General features: G+C 35.8%; 6 protein-coding genes across 6 annotated transcripts; 3 read left to right on the forward strand and 3 right to left on the reverse strand.

Moving 5' to 3' along the window:
- Positions 1-1,348: 1,348 nt before the first annotated feature.
- On the forward strand, positions 1,349-3,424 carry EIN_155590 (hypothetical protein; the record flags this gene model as incomplete). The annotated part of the gene is made up of 1 exon (XM_004258165.1): positions 1,349-3,424. One exon carries the CDS (start codon positions 1,349-1,351, stop codon positions 3,422-3,424), a length of 2,076 nt encoding a protein of 691 aa, XP_004258213.1.
- A 1,567-nt stretch (positions 3,425-4,991) lies between these two features.
- Positions 4,992-5,591, forward strand: EIN_155600 (hypothetical protein; the record flags this gene model as incomplete). The annotated part of the gene is made up of 1 exon (XM_004258166.1): positions 4,992-5,591. The coding sequence occupies one exon, from the start codon at positions 4,992-4,994 to the stop codon at positions 5,589-5,591; it is 600 nt and encodes a 199-aa protein (XP_004258214.1).
- Positions 5,592-6,797: 1,206 nt separating this feature from the next.
- EIN_155610 (DNA helicase hus2, putative) lies at positions 6,798-10,883 on the reverse strand (the record flags this gene model as incomplete). The annotated part of the gene is made up of 1 exon (XM_004258167.1): positions 6,798-10,883. One exon carries the CDS (start codon positions 10,881-10,883, stop codon positions 6,798-6,800), a length of 4,086 nt encoding a protein of 1,361 aa, XP_004258215.1.
- A 488-nt stretch (positions 10,884-11,371) lies between these two features.
- On the forward strand, positions 11,372-12,236 carry EIN_155620 (ADP-ribosylation factor GTPase-activating protein, putative; the record flags this gene model as incomplete). The annotated part of the gene is made up of 2 exons (XM_004258168.1): positions 11,372-11,452; positions 11,613-12,236. The coding sequence occupies 2 exons, from the start codon at positions 11,372-11,374 to the stop codon at positions 12,234-12,236; spliced, it is 705 nt and encodes a 234-aa protein (XP_004258216.1).
- Positions 12,237-12,369: 133 nt separating this feature from the next.
- On the reverse strand, positions 12,370-14,034 carry EIN_155630 (aspartyl-tRNA synthetase, cytoplasmic, putative; the record flags this gene model as incomplete). The annotated part of the gene is made up of 1 exon (XM_004258169.1): positions 12,370-14,034. One exon carries the CDS (start codon positions 14,032-14,034, stop codon positions 12,370-12,372), a length of 1,665 nt encoding a protein of 554 aa, XP_004258217.1.
- Positions 14,035-14,731: 697 nt separating this feature from the next.
- EIN_155640 (protein serine/threonine kinase, putative) lies at positions 14,732-20,619 on the reverse strand (the record flags this gene model as incomplete). Its single annotated transcript, XM_004258170.1, has 3 exons — positions 14,732-17,007; positions 17,133-18,254; positions 18,297-20,619. The coding sequence occupies 3 exons, from the start codon at positions 20,617-20,619 to the stop codon at positions 14,732-14,734; spliced, it is 5,721 nt and encodes a 1,906-aa protein (XP_004258218.1).

The raw sequence follows: 20,619 nt of genomic DNA on the forward strand, positions 1-20,619 counted from the left end.
AATTATTTAACTGCAATAGAAAGCCAAAAACCCATTATCCAACCATTTAATTAGTAGAACAAAAAACGATAAATTTTTCTTTTTTTTGAATTTGCCTTTATGTGGTTCATTTTTTTCGGAAAAAAATGGGATTATTTATTTCAATAAAACAGCGATTTTTTTCTGAACAAATCAATCAAAACTTGAAAAAAAAGAGTTTTTTCCCTCTTTTTTTCTTAACTTCCAGATTAGGTCCAATTCCTTGATAGCCCTGGATAAAGCTACAAATTTTCAGTAATAAAAGTTATATAAATATTGATATAATTTACTATATACAAATTAATATTATTACTATCAAAAAACTATACAGTAAAAAGTGTTGATAACGAACTTTTTAAATTTTTTATTTATTTCATTTTAACTTGATTGATGAAATTAATACTTTCAACTAATTATAGTAAAATTATTATAAAATATAGCTTATTACAGTAAGGTACTATCAAGTGTAATTATTATTATTTTGGCAATAATGATACATTATTTGTATTATTTCATCTATCTGTAAACAATCCTGACAACCGTTCTTTACGCTCAATTATAAATTTGTATCGATTGAATTAACACGTATTAAACTAATACAGATACTAATAAGTTTATTATTATTTTTACCATGAAATAGTGTCTTTTATTACATTAATATTATTTTAAAAAAAGAAAAGTACTTTACTTGTAATGTGAATAAACCACCTCCTTTCTTGCACTTTGGTGCTGTGCAGAGTCTGTTTAAGTTGAAATAAAAACAAATAATAATAATAATAAAATAATAAGTCTAATTGATATTTCAAAATAATTGAGTTGTTTTTTAAATTTTCATATCAATTGACTGGCACTAACATAGCGTCTTATAATCGGTTATTATTGTTTGTGTAACAATTGATTTATTTCGTTTATATGGTGTATTGACAATGTATTGTGTCTTTTTTAATAAATCAAAATAAATAAACCGTAGTTCAAAAGATTATTTGTGATGGATCTTAGGCAAAGAGTATTCAGGTGTATATTATTTTAATACTTAATGACTAAAAAATGATATGATTAAAAAGTATTTTTCTATGTTTTTCTAATACTGAAGAATAATAATTACACAATTGAATGAAAGTAAATAGTTCAAAAAAGATAATTAAATATTCTTCTTATTAACTTTTAATTTAATTAATAAAATAAAGATGGTTTATTTAAATAATGGATTAATAACGAATGTACCACAGTTTTAAATTACACAATTAATAATATTTATTACATTTTTTTCTTTTTTTAAAGTGGTTCGAAATATTTTAAAAAAGGTCGATCTCAATATTCTATCTTGTTCATGGATACCACAACAAAAAACCTGGTTTTAATCCTTATCCTCCAGGTGTTTACCATGCTTGGCTTTTATGTGGCAACACAAACAACGTTTTTAACCCCATTACAAACTCCAGAGACCGTCATGGATGTTTCTGACACTTTTCTGAAATACATTGACTACTCTCCGGAAGTTGAGAAAGCTTTAAAAACACACCAACCGATTGTCGCACTCGAAACAACAATCATCACACATGGTCTTCCATACCCCGACAACCTTAAGGTCGCGAATGAGTTAGAAGACATCATCCGGCAAAATGGGGCTATTCCAGCAACAATTGGAATTGTTGCTGGTCGTATACAAGTGGGGTTTACCAAAGAACTTCTTTCTCAGATCAGTACACGAAAAGGTGTGTTAAAGGTGGGTATTCGCGACATTCCCCAAGTCGTTTCGGAGAAGAAGTGGGGTGGAACAACAGTTGCTGCTACTTCCCGTATCGCTTCCTTAGTTGGTATAAAGGTGTTTGTGACTGGTGGTTTGGGTGGTGTTCACCGAGGCGCAGAGGAGACGTTTGACGTTTCCAACGACCTCAACGAGCTTTCTATCAACCCCATATGTTTGGTTTGTGCTGGCGCTAAGATCATATTAGACCTTCCCAAAACACTTGAGTATTTAGAGACATCTGGTGTTTCCGTCCTTGGCTATCAAACGGAAAACTTGCCTCAATTTTACGTTCGTTCCTCCAACCTATCAATCTCGGCTGTCAATTCCACGATCTCGATCTCTCATCTTCTCAAAGTCAAAGATGATTTGAATATCGAAAAGGGGACGATAGTGGCCGTACCCATTCCGGAGAAAGATGCGTTAAATGAGACTGAAATTTCGGGATTATTGGCTGAAGCCTTAGAACAAGCAAAAATCCGGGAGATTAGGGGGAAAGCGGTCACCCCTTTCATTTTGGGATATTTAAACTCGAATTCTCAGGGGAAGACAATACAAGCCAATGTAGCGTTGATCAAGCACAACGCCGAGATTGGTTCCAAAATTGCTTTTTACTACAACGAACTTAAATTGGGCAAAGAGTTTGGCGATGAGAAAGAGTCACAGAAGGTTGTAAAGCATTCGAAGATAGTAGTTGTTGGGGCGTCTGTCATGGACTTTATATCTCGGGGAGAGATCTTACCGGAGGTCAGTGTAGAGGGTGTCGTACAGCAAAACCGCGGTGGTGTAGGGCACAACATGGCTGAGAATATTCACTTGATTGGGAACCAAATGACTTTCTTGAGTGTGTTGGGCAACGACTTTCTTGGGAACGTATTTAGAAAATCGTTTGAGAAGATCCACATGGAAACGAGTGGGATTGTATTAAGTGAATTTCCTACAGCGGTGTACTCGGGGGTGATTAACCAAGACGGTTCATTGATTGCTGGTGTGATAGATAAACGATCGTTGAAGGGAATGACTGTGGACAAGATAGAGAAGTACATGGATCTTGTCACTAATTGCGAGTACGTTGTTATCGATACCAACTTTGAGTTGGACGTCATCAAGAAGGTCATTTTGTCTGCGAAGGGAAAAGTCTGGCTCGAGCCGACGGGGGGAACATCCCTCAAAATATTGATACCGGAAATTTTAGAGAGAATCGATTACTTCTCACCAAACAACTTTGAGATCGAATGGCTGGCAAAGCGGATTGGATATAAAGGCGGCGAGTGCGACGGAGGGAATATTGAAGAGTGTATAAAAATGTCCGAGCTCTTTGTTGCGCGCGGAGTGAAAAATTTAATAGTGAAATTGGGACCGGACGGTGTGTTGGTTGTGAAGAAGGAAGAGGACGGAACCGTCTGGAAGAAAACATACACTGCGATGGATACCGAGGAAATTAAGGATGTTCATGGTGCTGGTGATTCGTTGAGCGCTGCGACTGTTGCTGCTATGCAAAGAGGATATCCACTCGAGGAAGCGATATACTATGGTCTTGCTTGTGCGAAGATGACTCTTGAGAGCGAGTATACCATTAACCCGAAAGTTAATTGGGAGAAGCTCGAGGCGATTGTGAAAGAAGAGAAAACCAAAGCGATTCCAAAGAGTGATTTATAAGACTTTTTATTAGAATTTTCTATGTTTTGTTGTGTGTGAAAGAATTTGTTTTACATATGAAAAATCGAGTGTTGTGGAGAATCAATTGCGATTTTAAATGACTGTTAAAAGATGTCATTTTGAGATTTTGAATCAAAGCCTCTTAAATTATTTTGAATTTTTATGCTTGAAAATCAACCAAAATTGTCATCCCGATAGTATAAGTGGATGTTCACTCATTATTTTGGTCTGTATGTTTCACTCTTTGATTCATTCGACAATCACTGCTTTTTTTTGCCATTTCATCGTGGAAAGCAAAACCAACTTTTGCAAAATCAATAAAGAATGTAATGAACGTCTCTTCTTGTGATCTTTTTATTTGTGTCATTAAATAAAATTGTTGTTTGGTTTGCAGAGTAATTTGGGTAATTAAAATCACATGTTGATTTTTTAACGGAGTAAGGCCAAAGAAAGCACCAAAACCCTGCTAATTGCGATATTCCAACCAACTCAAATCACTCTAACGCCGGTAGAACCCCAAGTTGTTGTCCAGTAGTTTTTTTATTTGATCAATTATGTAAATTTAACACGATATTTTCAATTAAATTCAGATAGTTACATAACATAATTACAATATCGGCTTTTCGGTTGATTTTGGTGTGCTCCAATAATTTGTTCAAGTCAATTTCTCTGATTTGCCATTTTATATATTAAAACTGGTTTTATTTTTGCTGAATGATGATAAACTCGAAATACCCTGTGGGACATTTGTGTAACAGAAAATATTGGAAAAGACTTGAAATAATGCACTTTGGTATTTCCAAAAATAATCCATTTCTTGTTAATGAAAAGTGCAATTGTATAAAAAATGTTTTTGAACAAGCCGAAATTAAAGATGCCGTGTTTGCTTTTAATTCCGCTTGAAGTAATAAAATGAGTTATAACAATAGAATTTGCAACGTTGTTTACCACTTCTTTGTTCCAACGAAATTGTTTAAATTAATGGGATAGTATTTTATGACCGAAATTCCCATCAGAAAGCATGAACAATGTAAAAATTTACAAGCACAAATTCAATGTTTAAGAACTAAAGTAGAATACCCTTTTTATGTTTTGAGACTGCCATTGGTTTTTTTCATTCTCAAAAATGTCTTTGTAATGAATAAGGAAACACACAAGAGATATGATTGCCTCTTTTATTTTACAAATGCCAAATATCCAATGAAATTAATTAAGAACTACAACGGACGTTTGTCAACCACTTTTGGGAACTAATTTTGACTTTGATTTGATAGATACTTAATGATCCATAACAATGGCATTTGACACTTATCAATTGCTCTTAAAGTGATTTTTAATACAAATTTAATACAAAATATTATATAACTACTTTACTTAATTCTTCAAAGTAACTTTCTATTGAAAATTGTCAAACTGTTTGTGGTCCAAATCTGGACTACCAGTATTTATGATTTGAAATCAAAAATAGAGCTTTCCCTTCCTTTTTTATCCATCCCAAACATTTTAGGTTTGAATTAGACTCGAGTGCAGGCAAAGTAGTTCTGAGTTGTCATTTGGCCATATTTTGATGTCAAGTGGATCGACGTCCTCCAACGACGGATGTCATTCAAACACGACGGTGTTCAACGAGAATCGGAACGCACAGTCCTGTCAACAAGCAGTGTATATTGCGCTTTTAAGCTCCTTTTTTGACATCACGATAAAACCGCCCATGAAAAAGACGAGTGTGGCTCTGCAATTTTTGAAAATCGAGTCTTTAAAAAAAGGTAACGATTGTGTTCGATTTGATGACGTTGTGGATCGGAGGTGTCAGGAGTTATATTGCAGAGATGTGCTTTGTGGTGTTCACGAAAAAACCGCAAAAAGGAGAAAAGAAACAAATAAAATAGTCGAGAGTTTATATCTTCTTATTGATATTCTACACGAATGTGCAACAACCTTTTCGTCATCAGCGACGGGTAAACGGAGTCTTCAACACTTTGAAATTATCAAAGAAATATCGTTTGTATCCAAGACGGTGAATTGGTCGCTTTCACTCAATGAAGAAGAATTCAAAAACAAAGGAAAAGAACTTAATAATTTCTTTTATGAAAAGGTCAAACTGGGAAAAAAGTATGTATTAACAACAAATGACAATGTTATTCAGCGGTTTTTATGTACAAGATGATAAAAATATGAGTGAATGATTGAAATCTATTTTGGTGTGGTGTTGTTTAATTAATTATTGGAGTTTTGTAGTTTTTAAAATAAATTATTCTTACTAACGGACGTTTAACCCATTTTTTATACTTGAAGAAGCCAATAATATTTAGATTATAGCTTTTGTTAATATTTAGTTCTTCTTTTTGATATTTTATCATTTTATATTTTCGGCTTTCATATATAAATATATTTATATATTAGAATCACAATTGTAATATCAGGATTATTCGATTGTAATTGGAATAATTTTTATAGTATGATTAGTCTTATTGAGTGAATATTTTGCCAAAAACAATTTGCTGTTTTTCATATTTTATTTTTATAAATTCAGCAATGTTTGACGTTTGGATTAATTGATATTTATAACAATAAATCCAGAATTAAATCTTTGCACGTCAACTATTTTGTTATGAATATATAAACAATTTGTAGTCAGTGGTTCCTTTGATTGAAAACGATAACAAGTTTCTTACAACTTCAGTAAACTATTGAGTATCATTTTAAGTTTATCAATTCGAAAGTACTTTTTCTTATTGTCAATAGAAATTTTAATTCAATACAAAATTAAAAGTTGTTTAATTTTACAAAACAACTTTATCTGTTCCATCTCAATAATAATTTTTCAAAAGTTAGGGTGTTCGAATTGTATATAAAATGTAGGTATATAAACAAAGTAACTTTCGACTATTTTATTTGTTGTTCAATTTGTTAGTCACTTGAATGATATTACCATCTCAATCACATGAAGTAATTAAAAGACTTTTGAAATACAGAATACAAGTTATTGTTATTTAAATTCTTAGTTTGAATTTAAATACACTAAACACTCTGTTCAATAAAAAAACTTATTTTAAAACAACATACACAACTTATCAATAATTAATCAAGTGAAGTAACACTTTAATCCAATTCAGACAAATTCTAATATAATCTACAATTGTATCACATGAAATTAAACCTTACAAAACAAGAAACAAGTCCACTCATTGTTATCTATCAAACAAATAATGTTATTAAAAACACACATCACAATGATAACCATCGCAAAAGAGTTCAACAAATATACCATTTGGTTATTATATTAAACATGAAAATCTCCATATCATTAATTCAATGTCATTATATATATATGTAACATTAAAAATTAAAAAAATAACTCACAAAATCAATTCTACAACATGGGTTTGATAAAAGTACTCTTCACTGTTTTTGTCGTTTTCTTCTTCTTGTTGGTTGTTGTTTTCTTCGTCGGTCTGCTCATCTTTTTCTCTCCCTTTTCTCCTTTCTCGCCTGCAGTCGTTCGTTTCTTTCGTGTTTTCTTCTTTGGTTCTTCTTCTTCTCCTTCGTCCTGCATTTCGTTGATCAAGTCCAAAATATCATCATCATTTCCATTATCATTTCTATCGTCTTCTTCCTCATCTTCTTCCTCTTCTCTTACTTTCACTTTCGTTCGACTTAATTTCGGAGCTGCTCTGACTACATTTATACTTGGGTTTGTCGTCTTGACCTCTTGTCTGTTGTGTTCTCTCAAAAAGTTATTCACGGCATCTACAAACCTCTTCCCATACGCACTTTTGATATTCTTTTTCATCGTGATTTTCTCTTCAAATTCCTCCAATGTTGTTGGCATCACCACCACTATTTTATTCAGCGCGCGAGTGTCAACCAAATTGTGTTTAAGTAACGACCCCTTCCCCGTCTTCTTTTGCACTTCCTCTAATATCTCTTGTCGAACGTTGTCCAGCGTTTCAAACAACTCGCTTTGATATGTCGTCATCCTCACACCACTCTCCATCTCCACTCCGTCGTGCCCAACCTTTTTAATTCGAACGTTGATCGGCATTTTCCCACTCACAAATTTGTTATAATTCGCTCCAAACCTCAAATACACAACAATGTTCTTGTGCACTGACTCTTCTATCCTTTCGCTTAGTATTTTGGACAAACACATCTCCTTCATTAGTTGATCGAGCAGCTGTTGGTCTCTCCCTTTAGCAGAGCCAAACCCAATTTCGTCTTTCCCATATTTCTTCGCAGCAGCCGCTGCCCCTTTCAATATAGAAATGGCCATCGTCGACGTTATTTTCTTGTGTTTATCCACAAGCTTCACAACGTACTTTCCTATTTCCGTCAAATCTACAATCTCCGTTTGTGCAGGGTTATAACAATTGTCACACGTCTTGTTGCACCACTTCGGGTCAAAGTTCTCTCCAAAATATCTCAACACCATAGTTCTTCGACAATCCACGGTGTTCTCACAATAGCTAATCACTTGGTTCAAGTTATCTCGTGAGAGTTCTATGTGCTCACTGTCACTATTGTTCTTCTTTTGGTCTTCCATTAAAAACCTTTCATACACAAATTTGTCACGATACGAGTAAAATAAAATGCAGTCCGCGGGTTCTCCGTCTCGTCCTGCTCTCCCACTCTCTTGGTAATACCCTTCGAGGGTCTTTGGAAGTGAATGATGGATGACAAACCTCACATCAGGCTTATTGATACCCATCCCAAACGCAATTGTCGCGCAAATCACATCAAATTCCCCATCACTCCACCCTCTCTGCGCTTTCTGTCGCTCTTCCGGAGTCAGCTCGGCGTGATAAAAACACGCCTTTATCCCACGCGCAACAAGCTGATCACAGACATCCTTCGTATTTTTGCGGCTCAAACAATAGACAATCCCACTCTGGTTTCGGTACTTCGTTTTGATCAGTTTCTCAATGTCGTCGATGACGTTCTTAGTTTTCGGCTTGACGCAGTACCTCAAGTTCTTTCTATTGAACGACTGAGTAAACACAACAGCGCTCTCAACACCAACAGACAACAAAATGTCATTCTGCACTCTCTCCGTCGCTGTCGCAGTCAACATCATAAGTGGCACGCCAGGGTATCTCTGCGTCAGTACAGAAAGCTTCTGGTACGACTCTCTAAAATCGTGTCCCCACTGACTAACGCAATGCGCCTCGTCTACCACTATCAGCGCAAAATTCCTGTTGTTGTAGTAACTGTCCAGCGCTTCCAAGAACGAGTCCAGTTGTATTCGTTCCGGTGTCAAGAACACAAGCTTCAACTTCGGCTTGCACACGCTTTTACTCTCCGCAAAGAACCTCTTCCCCGCTTCGAAGTCCGACCCCTGATAATACGCCAAAACGTTGTTCTCAAGTGACGTCGAGTTTAAATTGGCGACTTGGTCTTGAATCAATGACACCAATGGCGAAATAACAACAGTGATTCCCGTCATCAATGCGCTCGCAAGTTGATAACACAGTGACTTCCCCCCACCAGTTGGCATTAAGACAAGTGTGTTGTGTCCAGACAACGCACAATTAATGATCGCCTTTTGACTCGGTCTGAATGAGTCGTTACCAAAGTCGTTGTGGTTCTGCTTTAATGCTACCTCGTCCCAGGTAAAACTTGTGTGTTCCCAATCGGTATCAATCGGATACATCCCTTTCCCATTTGGAGGACGCCTGTCAACGGCCATCGGAAACCGCCTCTTAATACCCGTATTGGTCTTCAAAAACTCATTCAATTTCCACACATAAAACCGTCCACCTTCACTCGTCTCTCGAAATGGCTGGTGTCGAACAATTCCGCTGTCATCATTAATTAAACTCGACTCTTCTCGCAACATCCCATCAACTGCTTCAACATAGTCTCCTTCCATTTGGACATTTTGTGGTCCATCCAGTGTATAATTTGTCACACCCATCTGTTTTGTGTTGTCAAAGAAATCCTCCCCAATGAAGTCGTCTTGTTGTGGATTTGAAGGTTGTTCCAAACTCGCAATTTTTGCCAAATCGTCTTGCAAAGACCTTTTAATTTCCAACTCCGCATCATTCGCTTCCAAGTTGGTAATTTTGACTTGGAGATATTTTTTGATATAACCAAGCGCATTCCGATTGGTATGGAAAAACGCTTCGAGTGTCATTTGACCCTTCATATTCTTTGTATTCTTCATTTTCTTGCCTTCTTCGTCAAAGTTAATACACTCGTTCACTTGAATCTCGTCTTCCATTTCCATTGGGTTGTTTGTGGTACTCTCTCCTCTTCCAACATTCCCTCCCTTCCCCTTTTCGTTGTCATCAAACGTGTCCATCAACCCGGAAATATCATCGTCGTCAATCATAATAGCTTCATGATTGTCACCTTTTTGTTTCTCATATGTGTTTGTTGTATTCCCATTCGTCTGTGTCTGGTCGCCAAGGTACACTGAATTTCCAACATCCATTTCGTCTTCAGTGTTATACATTGAAATCTCCAACGACGGTTTCTTCTTTTGTACAATCGACGACTCCTCCATCAAACTAATTTCGATGTCTTCATTCTTCTTTTTGTTCTCCTTATTCTTCGTTGTCCGTTTTAAGTCTTTCTCTGACTTTCTAAACACGGGCTCAGTTAACATTGATTCTTCTTCCATTGCACGTTGTTCCATTTCCGTGTCTGTTTTACTTGTCTTAGTATTAGCAGTACTGTTAATGACTTCATTCAAGAAATCGTCTGAGATATCGAAAGGGTCGTCCTTATTATTAACAGTTGCAGTAGTTCCATTGGTTCTCTCCATAGTACTAACATCCAAGCACTCGACCTCTTGGACGTCATTCTCTTCGTCGACGACAAAGACTTGATTGAACGTGTTCATTGGCGTATTAATTAATAAATCATTCTTGTGACTCATTCCCTCTTTCTTGATGATAGAAGGTTCAATGGTCATTTTAGTGGTAGTAATACTCTGTTGGTGGTGCTGTTGATCATTTTCCAATGCTTCATATATATCTTGGACTCCATCTTCTTCAATGTCCATCTTCTGATTTGGTCGACTCTTTGTCACAACGATATGTGGGGTCTCGGAATTGGTTTTGGTGATGATGAGAGGAGCATTCGCACTGTTCGCGGTTGGTTGGATTTTCTTTGGAGGTGTAGTAATGCGGTCATCGATTTGTTCAATTTTTGACTCCAATTTGTCGTTTTGGTCGTTTTTGTGTTGTTCACTTTTTCGGACAAACCCTGCCTCTTCATTTTTCGTGGTTGGTACTTTAGAGTAAGAAAGAGTTTCAATCTGGTTGAGAACAGATTGCGGGTGCGCATTTTTCTGAGTGAACTGATAAAAATTTTCAAATGTCGACTTCCCTTCAAAAACATCAAATTTGGGGACTTTAGTGTGGAGTGCTGTATCTACAAAAGCCATTCGAACCTCCCTCTCCGCTTTGAGTCCTTTCTTAATAGCAGAAGTCTCATTCTTGAGATTGTTTTTCATTCACTCTGATTATCAAGATTTTAATAACTCAATTTTTCATTGCTTGGTTTTTTTTTCACTTTGGTTTTCCACTATTGTATTTTATTATTTTATATTATAATTAATTAAATTTGAAATATTTATTCATTTCAAATTTTTATTATTAAAATTATATATTACAAATAACTATACTTATTAATAATAATTTATAATATGATTTATAATATATTTACAAATAAATTTCTTGTTTTTTTTGTAAATAATATTAGTTTTGTTTTATTTCATTTTAATAAACTTGATTTTGTTATTAACTAATTTTAATTAAACTATTTAAATAATATATAGTATAATATAAAGTATAATTAATTAATGAAATAGTATAAAAATAAATACACAATAATTAATTTATTTACTAAAAAAAAACTATGTTTAAAAGTCTTTTAGTTTTCTTTTCCTGAAACCAAAATATATTTAACTTGTCTTTTTTTCAATCTCGAAAAACCCACAGAATGTCCACTTCAAAAGTCTCTCTTCCAAATTCTCGCCGCGATGCAATCTTTAGGCAGATAAAGCACAAAAATGGCAACAACGTTTGTTTTACTTATTTGAATAATTTTACGTGTCGAGTGACATATGACAATCTGGATAACCCTATTTCTTTCTCACAAGTAACTATCAAAAATTATTAACAATTAATTATATCTTTCAATTATAAAGTTATTATATAATAACTATTTATTTAATAAATAGGTGTGTTTTGAATGTGGAACACCAAATCCGTCATGGGCGTCGATTCCATATGGTATTTTCATCTGTATTCAATGCAGTGGTCAACATCGTGGATTGGGTGTTCATCTTTCTTTTGTCCGTTCGATAGATATGGACACATGGACAACAAAACAAATGAGTAACATGATCAACGGGGGCAATGACAAATTTCGCACCTATTTAAAGGAGCACAAAGTCAACATGTCAGCCCCATGGGAAATGCGATATTCCCTTCCTTGTTGTGAGAAGTATAAACAAATGTTGACCGACATCGCTGACGGGAAACTCACACCAAATGCTATTCAAGTCACTGCAACCGCTCCTATCACACCAACACAACCATCGCCAGCTCCAAATTCTAAAGAAGTTGAAATCCCATTGAGTTTACTTGAGCAACACGTCATTAAAACAACTAAAAACAAGAAGGACGACAAGATGCAGACAGAAGTGAGTAAAGCCAAAACCCCAATGGGGACGTCTTCGATCGACTGGAGTACTATTGGCAATGAAGATAAAAGTAAAGACAAGACTGAAGATGACGGGTGGGACACTTGGCAGACCCGACAGAAGAAGGCAAACACCCCGATGTTGTCCGCCGACTATTAACTCAGACAAGAAGCAGACAACGCAGACTTTGAATGCTTTGATTATTATGTATTATTGTTTTACTATAATAAAGAACTATACGAGTCTAATCTATAAATTATAGTATACAAACTAATGAAAAAAAGCAGTGTTCTTATGGGTTAAGTCTGATTGGGTCTCTTGGGAACAAAGTGACCTTTCTGATGTTAGGGATTCCCAAGTAGAGCATAGTGATTCTTTCAAGTCCGATTCCACAGCCAGCGTGTGGCCAACCACCAAATCTGAATGATTCGATATAGTCCTTAAGAGTAGCTGGGTCGACACCCTTTTCGATGCATCTTTTCATCAAGAATTCTGGGTCGTGAATACGTTGAGCGCCCGAAGTGATCTCTTGTCCTCTCACAAAGACATCGTATGAGTTAGAGTAGTGAGGATCATCGACATCTGGCATAGTATAGAATGGTCGAATCGCTGATGGGAATTTATCCAATATGTAGAAGTCGGTGTTGTACTTCTTCTTAATCAACTCACCAAGTAAGATCTCCTGTGGTGTTGTGAAATCGTCGTAGTCGCCAATAGTCTCGCCAGCTGCTCTTAACATCTCAATACCCTCTTTATACCTCAATCTCAAAAATGGTCTGTACACAAGATCCTGATACGGGAATTGTTTTCTAATGACCTTCAATTCGTCGGGGAATCTCTTTGGGATCTCATCGAAGATGAAAGTGAAGATCCCTTCCATAACATCGATGCACTCGTGGTAGTCTTCATTGATTTCCATCTCAATATCAAGTCCTTCGAACTCCGTTAAGTGTCTTCTAGTGTTAGAATTCTCTGCTCTGAAGACGGGTCCGACTTCAAAGACTCTTCTGAAGTCTCCCATGATAGCCATTTGTTTGTACAATTGTGGCGATTGAGCCAAATACGCTTTTCTGTCGAAGTATTTGACTTCGAAGATGTTAGATCCTCCTTCTGAAGAGCATCCAATCAACTTTGGGGTATGGATCTCGACAAACTTCTTCGATGTCAAATACTCTCTGAAGAGTCCGGAACACGCAGATTGAATTCTGAAGATGGCGATGTTAGTCACTGTTCTCAAATCAAGCATTCTATTGTCAAGTCTCATGTCTTGTGACACTTTGACATATCTCTGTGCAGATGCCTTCTCCTTTGTCAACTTAGCATATTCGTCTTTCAATGGTCTTTTAGTGAGATCCTTTCCTTTGTTCTTCTCAAGGAACTCTTCAATCTTCTTATCGACAAGAGCAATTTCCTTGTCTTGTTCCTCAAAGACTGAATTGGGGAAGGTCAAGTCTTCAATTTGCATTGGGAGTGGGACTTCCGCCAATGAGACGACACAGATCTTAGTGATATGAATTTCGACGTCTTGTTGTGTGGCTTTGTCAATGGGCTTTTCGACTTTTTGGACCTCACCGGTGATATCACAAATGGACTCTGCAGACAATTTCTGGCAGAACGTGACAAGACCCTTTGGTACAGTTTCAGAGACAGTAGCAACAGCTTGGCATGTGTAAATACCCTTTCTTAAGAACAAGAAACAGATTCCACCTTTTCCTCGAACGGCTTGAACACGAGCTCTAACGGTAATAGTCTGGCCTGCAAGAGCTGGAGTCAAGTCTTCAAATTCGCTGTATTTCAATCCCTTTTTGAAGCATGGCTGTGATTGATGCATTGGCATAACCATATAAGTATCGCCTTGGACCAATTCTGGAGTCTTCAAAAGAACGACGGGCTTCAATCCTCCGGCCTTTTCTTCGACTTCTTTTGGGATCTCTTTTGCTGGTGCGGTGGTGGACATTAAATTTTCAGTATGACTTTTTTCTATTAATTAAGGTTGGAAGAAATAAGAAGAGCAAAGGGTTATTATGGTGCATGAGGTGGTGCCACATAAAACCCGATTTGGGATAATACTCTCATCACTTTCTTTATTATTTTGTTTTATTTGTTTTTGTAATATCAACTCGGGAAGTTTTGAAACACTTGGTATTATTTGGTGACCTCTTTTTAGTGGTAAACCTTGATCGTATTGGCATTAAAACAATATCTCTTAAATACTTCGGGAAATTACTATAGGATTTTATTGATTAAGGATTTTTGAGTCACAAAAACAAATAGAAAAAGTGGATAATTATTTGACTTCATTTTTACGTTTTTGAGGAATTTTTTAAGTTCTTAGGTGTCTTGAGGTAATTCCTAGGTCTTTTTAGATCTTATTAAATAATAGTTTTTTGATAAGTTATTTAAATTAATTAATTAGTAAAATACTTTTATTTCTCTTAAGTTAATTTTTTAATTGTAACCCCAAAAAGACTGAAGTGTCAAATAATAGTATTAAATAATAAATTTTATTATTAATAAACAGTTTAAAAGATATAATAATGTATTATTATTATTATTAGAACAAAGCCATAGAAAATTATTAAAAATAAAAATAACATTTATAATAACATTTATTATCTGATCAACACAACAAAATGTTATTCTGAAACAAAGTATTATTCAAATGAAGATAATGACCCTTCAGAAGTACTTTCGAGTGCCTCTTGAGCATGTTTTGGTATACTTTCCATCGAACCATCACACAAGAGTTTCTTCCCAATTGATGACTTTTTGAAAGCTGGTGTATTTTCCATTTGAGTTTCGACCAAAGGGAGTTCGACGCAGTCTGTGCTTTGCAACGAGTTTTTGACATTGATTTGTTCTTTTTGTTGTGTATCAATATCTTCTTTGGTATTAGTCTCTTCTGCTGTTTTATCACGAAGGCCTCCAATTTTCTTATTAAACAATGTTTGTCGCATCTCATTGTTGGTCCCAACAACCTTTTTGATTGTTTTAAAGTTAACTCTGTCGATCAAGTCCCCCAGCTTCTTGACAAGTACATTTGTTAGCATTCTTTCTTTCGGGGACTTCGTCCAACACGCCACAATAATTGCATACACGTCCTCATCAATTCCTTCTCTTCCAAGCATCTGTCCTGATGTTACAAAGTCAGCGACAGACCATGCATATGGGAATAAGATTTTTGGGAATGGTTCTTTCCACAACATAGTGGTGTATATCGTCATTCCAAGTGAATACACATCCGCCGGTTGTTTATAGTATTCTCGATTTAAAACTTCTGGGGCCATATAAGAAGGGGTTCCAATACCTTTAGTGAATGTCATATTAGTCATCATCAGATTGACGTTTCTACTACTCCCAAAGTCAGTCAATTTACCGGAGACCATCACATGTTTGTCCAATGAAAACACAAGAATGTTATCCGGTTTAACGTCTCGATGTAACATATCATTGTCATGCAAGTACTTCACACCCTTCGACGCGTCCAACAGTATTTTAATTCTCATATTCTTGTCTATCGGATCTTTCATGCGTTTCTTAATTAAGTCTTGTAAACTCCCATATTCAGCATATTCAGTGACCATACACACTTTATTTGGTATCGTAACAGCTCCATAGAAGTGGACAATATACTCACACCGGAACTTGTCCAACATCGCTACTTCCTTCTCAAACTCTTTCAGTTGGTCTTCAGTCACTGCAGAGCCTCTCATCTTCTTAATCGCAACAGAGTGTCCTCTATACTTCCCTTTATATACAATTCCAAAAGATCCTTCTCCAAGTTTCTTTTCATCTATTAATTCGTCCGGGTCCAATTGAGTAGTAATCTCTGTCGTTACTTTCAAGTTGATTTGATCGACTATTTCCTCTCCCGTTTTCATGTTAAAGGAAACAACAGAAATGGTATCTTCAATAGTACAAGTACAATGCGGGGTGATGAATAATTCTATTTCACACGCATATCCTCCTTCTAATGCTACAAGCTCGGGATTATACCGTAATGAATACTTCTCTTTACTCTCTTTCACTGTGAACTGCACTTTCATTTCATATTTACTGATGTTCCCTATACAGATCAAGTCTCGAGACTCTTTCCCAACAGGTACCATACTAGCGTCTAAATCAAAACGAAGTTCTGGCTTATTCACTTCTAATGGAGAAGTATCAGACAATGGAACAAATGTCAAGTTACTGTATTTGATCTTAAAGAGTGTCACTGTTGTTAACCGATGCTTTTGAAGCTTCTTCTCGACAAACCAGAAGAAGACTATTAACAGTATTATGACAACTACTATTATTACAAACAGAACGGAAAGAGTGCTCCCTAAAATAGCACCCAAATAAGACTTCTCTTCACATGATATCTCATCAACACTCAGCTTATACCCACTCTCACATGAAGAACACAATCCTTCTTGCGCACCAAGACACTTCGGCACTTCTGTGTAATGCACACAACTAAATCGAGTTGAAATCGACTTTTTGACATACTCTTGAGAGCATTGAGTACACTCTTCCGCACTCGATTTACACGTTTTACAAGCAGAACTGCAAAGATCACACTCGCCATCAGAGAGGTAGTAACTCTCATTACATAGTGTGCACCCTCGATCAGTTTTTATGATACAATTTGTTAATTCCTCAAAGGGTTTACATATGGAAAGGGTATTTGGCATGTAATAATTGGCAATACAACCAGTACACACACTCGCTTGAATGCAGGTACACCCTTCATTCTGACATTTTTGACATTCTTTGTCTTCCAAGTAATACCCACTCGAACAAATAACACATCCACCTTTGATGTCGGAAAAGAAGTCGCAGTTCGCGTTGTTTTGTTTGACACAAACATTGTCAGACACTTTAAACCCTTCTTCACACTCCACACAGGTCTCACTATTTAAGCACCTCGTACAGTTCTCAGAACACTCTACATGTTAATCAATTGGAAATTATATTATTATTTATTATTATGTATAACTATACATATTAGTATATATAGGTATCATATATAGTATTTATATACTATATATTCTAATACGAATAGTAACAAACTCGAACAGAACCCATCACCATTCAAATAGTGTTGAACAACACAACGAACACATCCGTTTTTAGAATACGCTTCACATGTATCACTGGCACTTTCTTGTTTAATAAAAAGTGTTTTAAAAGTATTCGACTGTGGAGATTCAACAATAAAGTCAGAGAAACAGATCTCGTCTAATGGACTTGAACATGAATAACACTTCCCATTACGTAGAAATGCATTGTCTTCACACTCCAAACACGTTAATTCAGTCTGTTTGAGACACCGTTCAATTGTATTTCGTTTACATTCTCCATTGCTTGCTTTGTAATACCCACTCCCACATTCAATGCATGTTCTGTTCAGTTCGTTGTAATCATAACAACTTTCTTTAATGACACACATCAATTTCCCATCATTATAAACAACGTAATGAGAAGCATTGTTACATAACATACATGCAGTGTTATTATAACACGTTGGGCATTCTGAAGGGCATTGCGAACATATTCCTTTATCCAAATAATATCCATCATGACATTTCACACATTCAAGTGTTGAACTGTTTGCGTCGACTGTCATTTGTTTATTATTATGTTGATACTTTTCACATCTTTCAATTTCAAAAACACATTCAAAGTCGTTTCCGTTGGGTTGCAGTTTGTAGTCTTTAATGCACCCCGTAACGACTATTGTATTGCCACTATAAACACATTCACCAGCATTTGTTGTGACACTCTCACATGTTTTAACCACACGATTTGATGTTTGGAAGACTCCACTGGTGATATTTGAAGTGCATATCTCAGAGTCAGCAGCACAGTCTACATCCATTATAATAGTACACACATTATTAAACAGTTTCTGTCCAATTGGGCATTGGATACATTTTGTTTCAATTTTATCTTCTGTTTTATATTCAGTGTGGTATAGACAAGACCCTTTGAGAGAGTCTTCGACACTCAAATCGCAATTGGGTTTAACAGAAGTGAAATTATTACAATGATATGAACACGTCACATCATTCATATCAGTCGTGTTATCACATTTTTTTGTTTTACACTCATTTCCAAATAAGACGAATGAATCACTCACACATCCAAAGCAGTTCGTAGCACTCGAACAGCCAGCACAATTATCTTTGCATTCTATTCATTAGTTAAACACTAATAAATTAAAATAAAACAAACTGACACATTTATTATTGTCAAGATAATAGCCTTCTTTACAAAGATAACACGTTCCATAGGATTTTGGATTGCAAAGTTCACAATTGGGATTCATTAAAGAACATTCAACACAGTGACCAGAATTATCAAGTGAATATGAGTCATTTTTACACGTGGTACATCTTTCAAGTGTTTGACTGCATTGATTACAGTTGGGTATATCAGAACATATATGACACAAACGTGTTGTATTATGAAGGAAATGATTTGCTTGACACTCCAAACAATTGGCACCGACTGGATTACACGTTTTGCAATACCCATTTTTAATATTTTCACATGGAAAACACTTCGTTTCATTCAAAAAGTTGTTTTTGGTACAATTTGTACACTTTGAATTGTCTCTAAAACACGAGTCAACAGAGCAATTCATACTTTCACATGTGTGACACCGATTAGTTGATTCTTCTAAGTAATATTCAGCTTCACATTGTTTGCATTTACCATTTGATTGATCACAACTACTATTTTCACACTTCAGAGATGAACATGTTTGACAAATACCGTTAAGTGGGTAATACCCAAGTACACACTTAGAACATATATTATCAACTGATGAACAACTGTCATTTTCACAATGAATAGTACTACACAATTGACACGTTGAACTCAATTTATCAAGATAAAACCCACTGACACATTTTAAACACTTCCCGTTTTCTTGATTACAGTTGTCGTCTTGACAATGAATCGACGAACATGATTGACAGAAGTTGTTTTTTGGATAATACCCTATATCACACTTTGTGCATTTATTTGATGTAGAAGAACATGTGAGACAATTTCCATTAATTATTTCATTACATGGTTTACACGTTGAACCATCTAAAAAGTTGTTATTAATACATTCGGTACACGTGTTGTCTATTTGTGAACAACTGGAATTAAGACAATTGATACTTTTACATGTGGCACACGCGCCCATTGTGTTGAGATAATACCCACTGACACATTGTGAACACTGTTCAGTTTTCGTATCACACTTATTACTCATACAATTTATGTCAGCACATGGTTTACATTGGCCATTGGCATCCGGGTAGTACCCTTCCATACACACTTCACATCGCTTTGTTGTTTGTGAACAAGTCGCACATGGACTTCCAAAGATTTCAGTTGAACATAATTTGCATTCAGTACCGTCAAGAAAATATCCAGTCATACATTTTCTACACACTCCGTTATTATCTGTGCAATCATTGCAATGACCATCATTGCATTTTTTGCACTTATTTGATTCTAATTGGTAATACCCTTCTGTTGGACATTCTACAATACAATTTGATGGTGGAGAAGACGTCGTATTTAAAAATGGATGTGTTGAATCACAGACACTGCAAACATCACTCGGACATGTTGTACAATACTTAACACTACACTCCTGACACTCAAAATTGGTCGAATAATAATAGTCTTTACATACAGTTTCACATTTCTTGTCTGTTACATTCAGTAATAAAGGACTCTTACAATGGGTACACACTCCATTTGTTGGACATGTCTCACAATTGGTGTCAGAACACGGCAAACACTTTGAAATACCCTCTTCTACTGTGCTGTAATACCCAGATCCACAATTTTCAACGCACTCTGTTATGTCATCTTCGACTTTTAAAAACAGTGTACTTTCACAAGAAGTGCATTGATCGTTGACACATATGGCGCACGACTTAATGGAACATTTTGAGCATGTTTTATTTGTTGATGATGTTATTGTACTGTCATAAAACCCACTTGCGGAGCAGCCGTCTTGGCATTGGTAACTCTCCATATTCAAATAATTTTCAGAATTGCAATGAAAACATTTGGTGTTGTCCAGACAATGTAAACAATTGGAGGAACATTCTTTACAAACGGGTATTTCACCGTTAGTTGTTTTGTAGACGCCAACCCCAGAACAGTCTGTGCAAGTGAGTGTATCTTCTTTAAGATAATTTTCACATTTTGAGCAAAGATCGTTCTCACAAATAGTACAGGAGCTTTCGGAACATCGTTCACACTCATTCGATTCACTCTTTTTGTAATATCCAATATTTGCAGTACAACTCGTAACACAAGTAAAATCAGTGCAATTCTTATAAAACGGTTCCTTGCATAGAGTACATACTTTAAGATCAGTACACGTTTTACAATTTGTATCTTCACATTGTGAGCAAAGTGACCCATCTTCAGCTGGATAGTAACCTTCGTTACATAGTGTACACTTTATTTCTTTTTGATCCACACAATTTTCAATTTGCCCATAAACAGCTATCACCACAAATGCGACGAATACCGTATTCAT

Source organism: Entamoeba invadens (genome assembly GCF_000330505.1).
Source record: "Entamoeba invadens IP1 unplaced genomic scaffold scaff_1105074726367, whole genome shotgun sequence".
Classification (NCBI taxonomy): Eukaryota; Evosea; order Mastigamoebida; family Endamoebidae; genus Entamoeba; species Entamoeba invadens.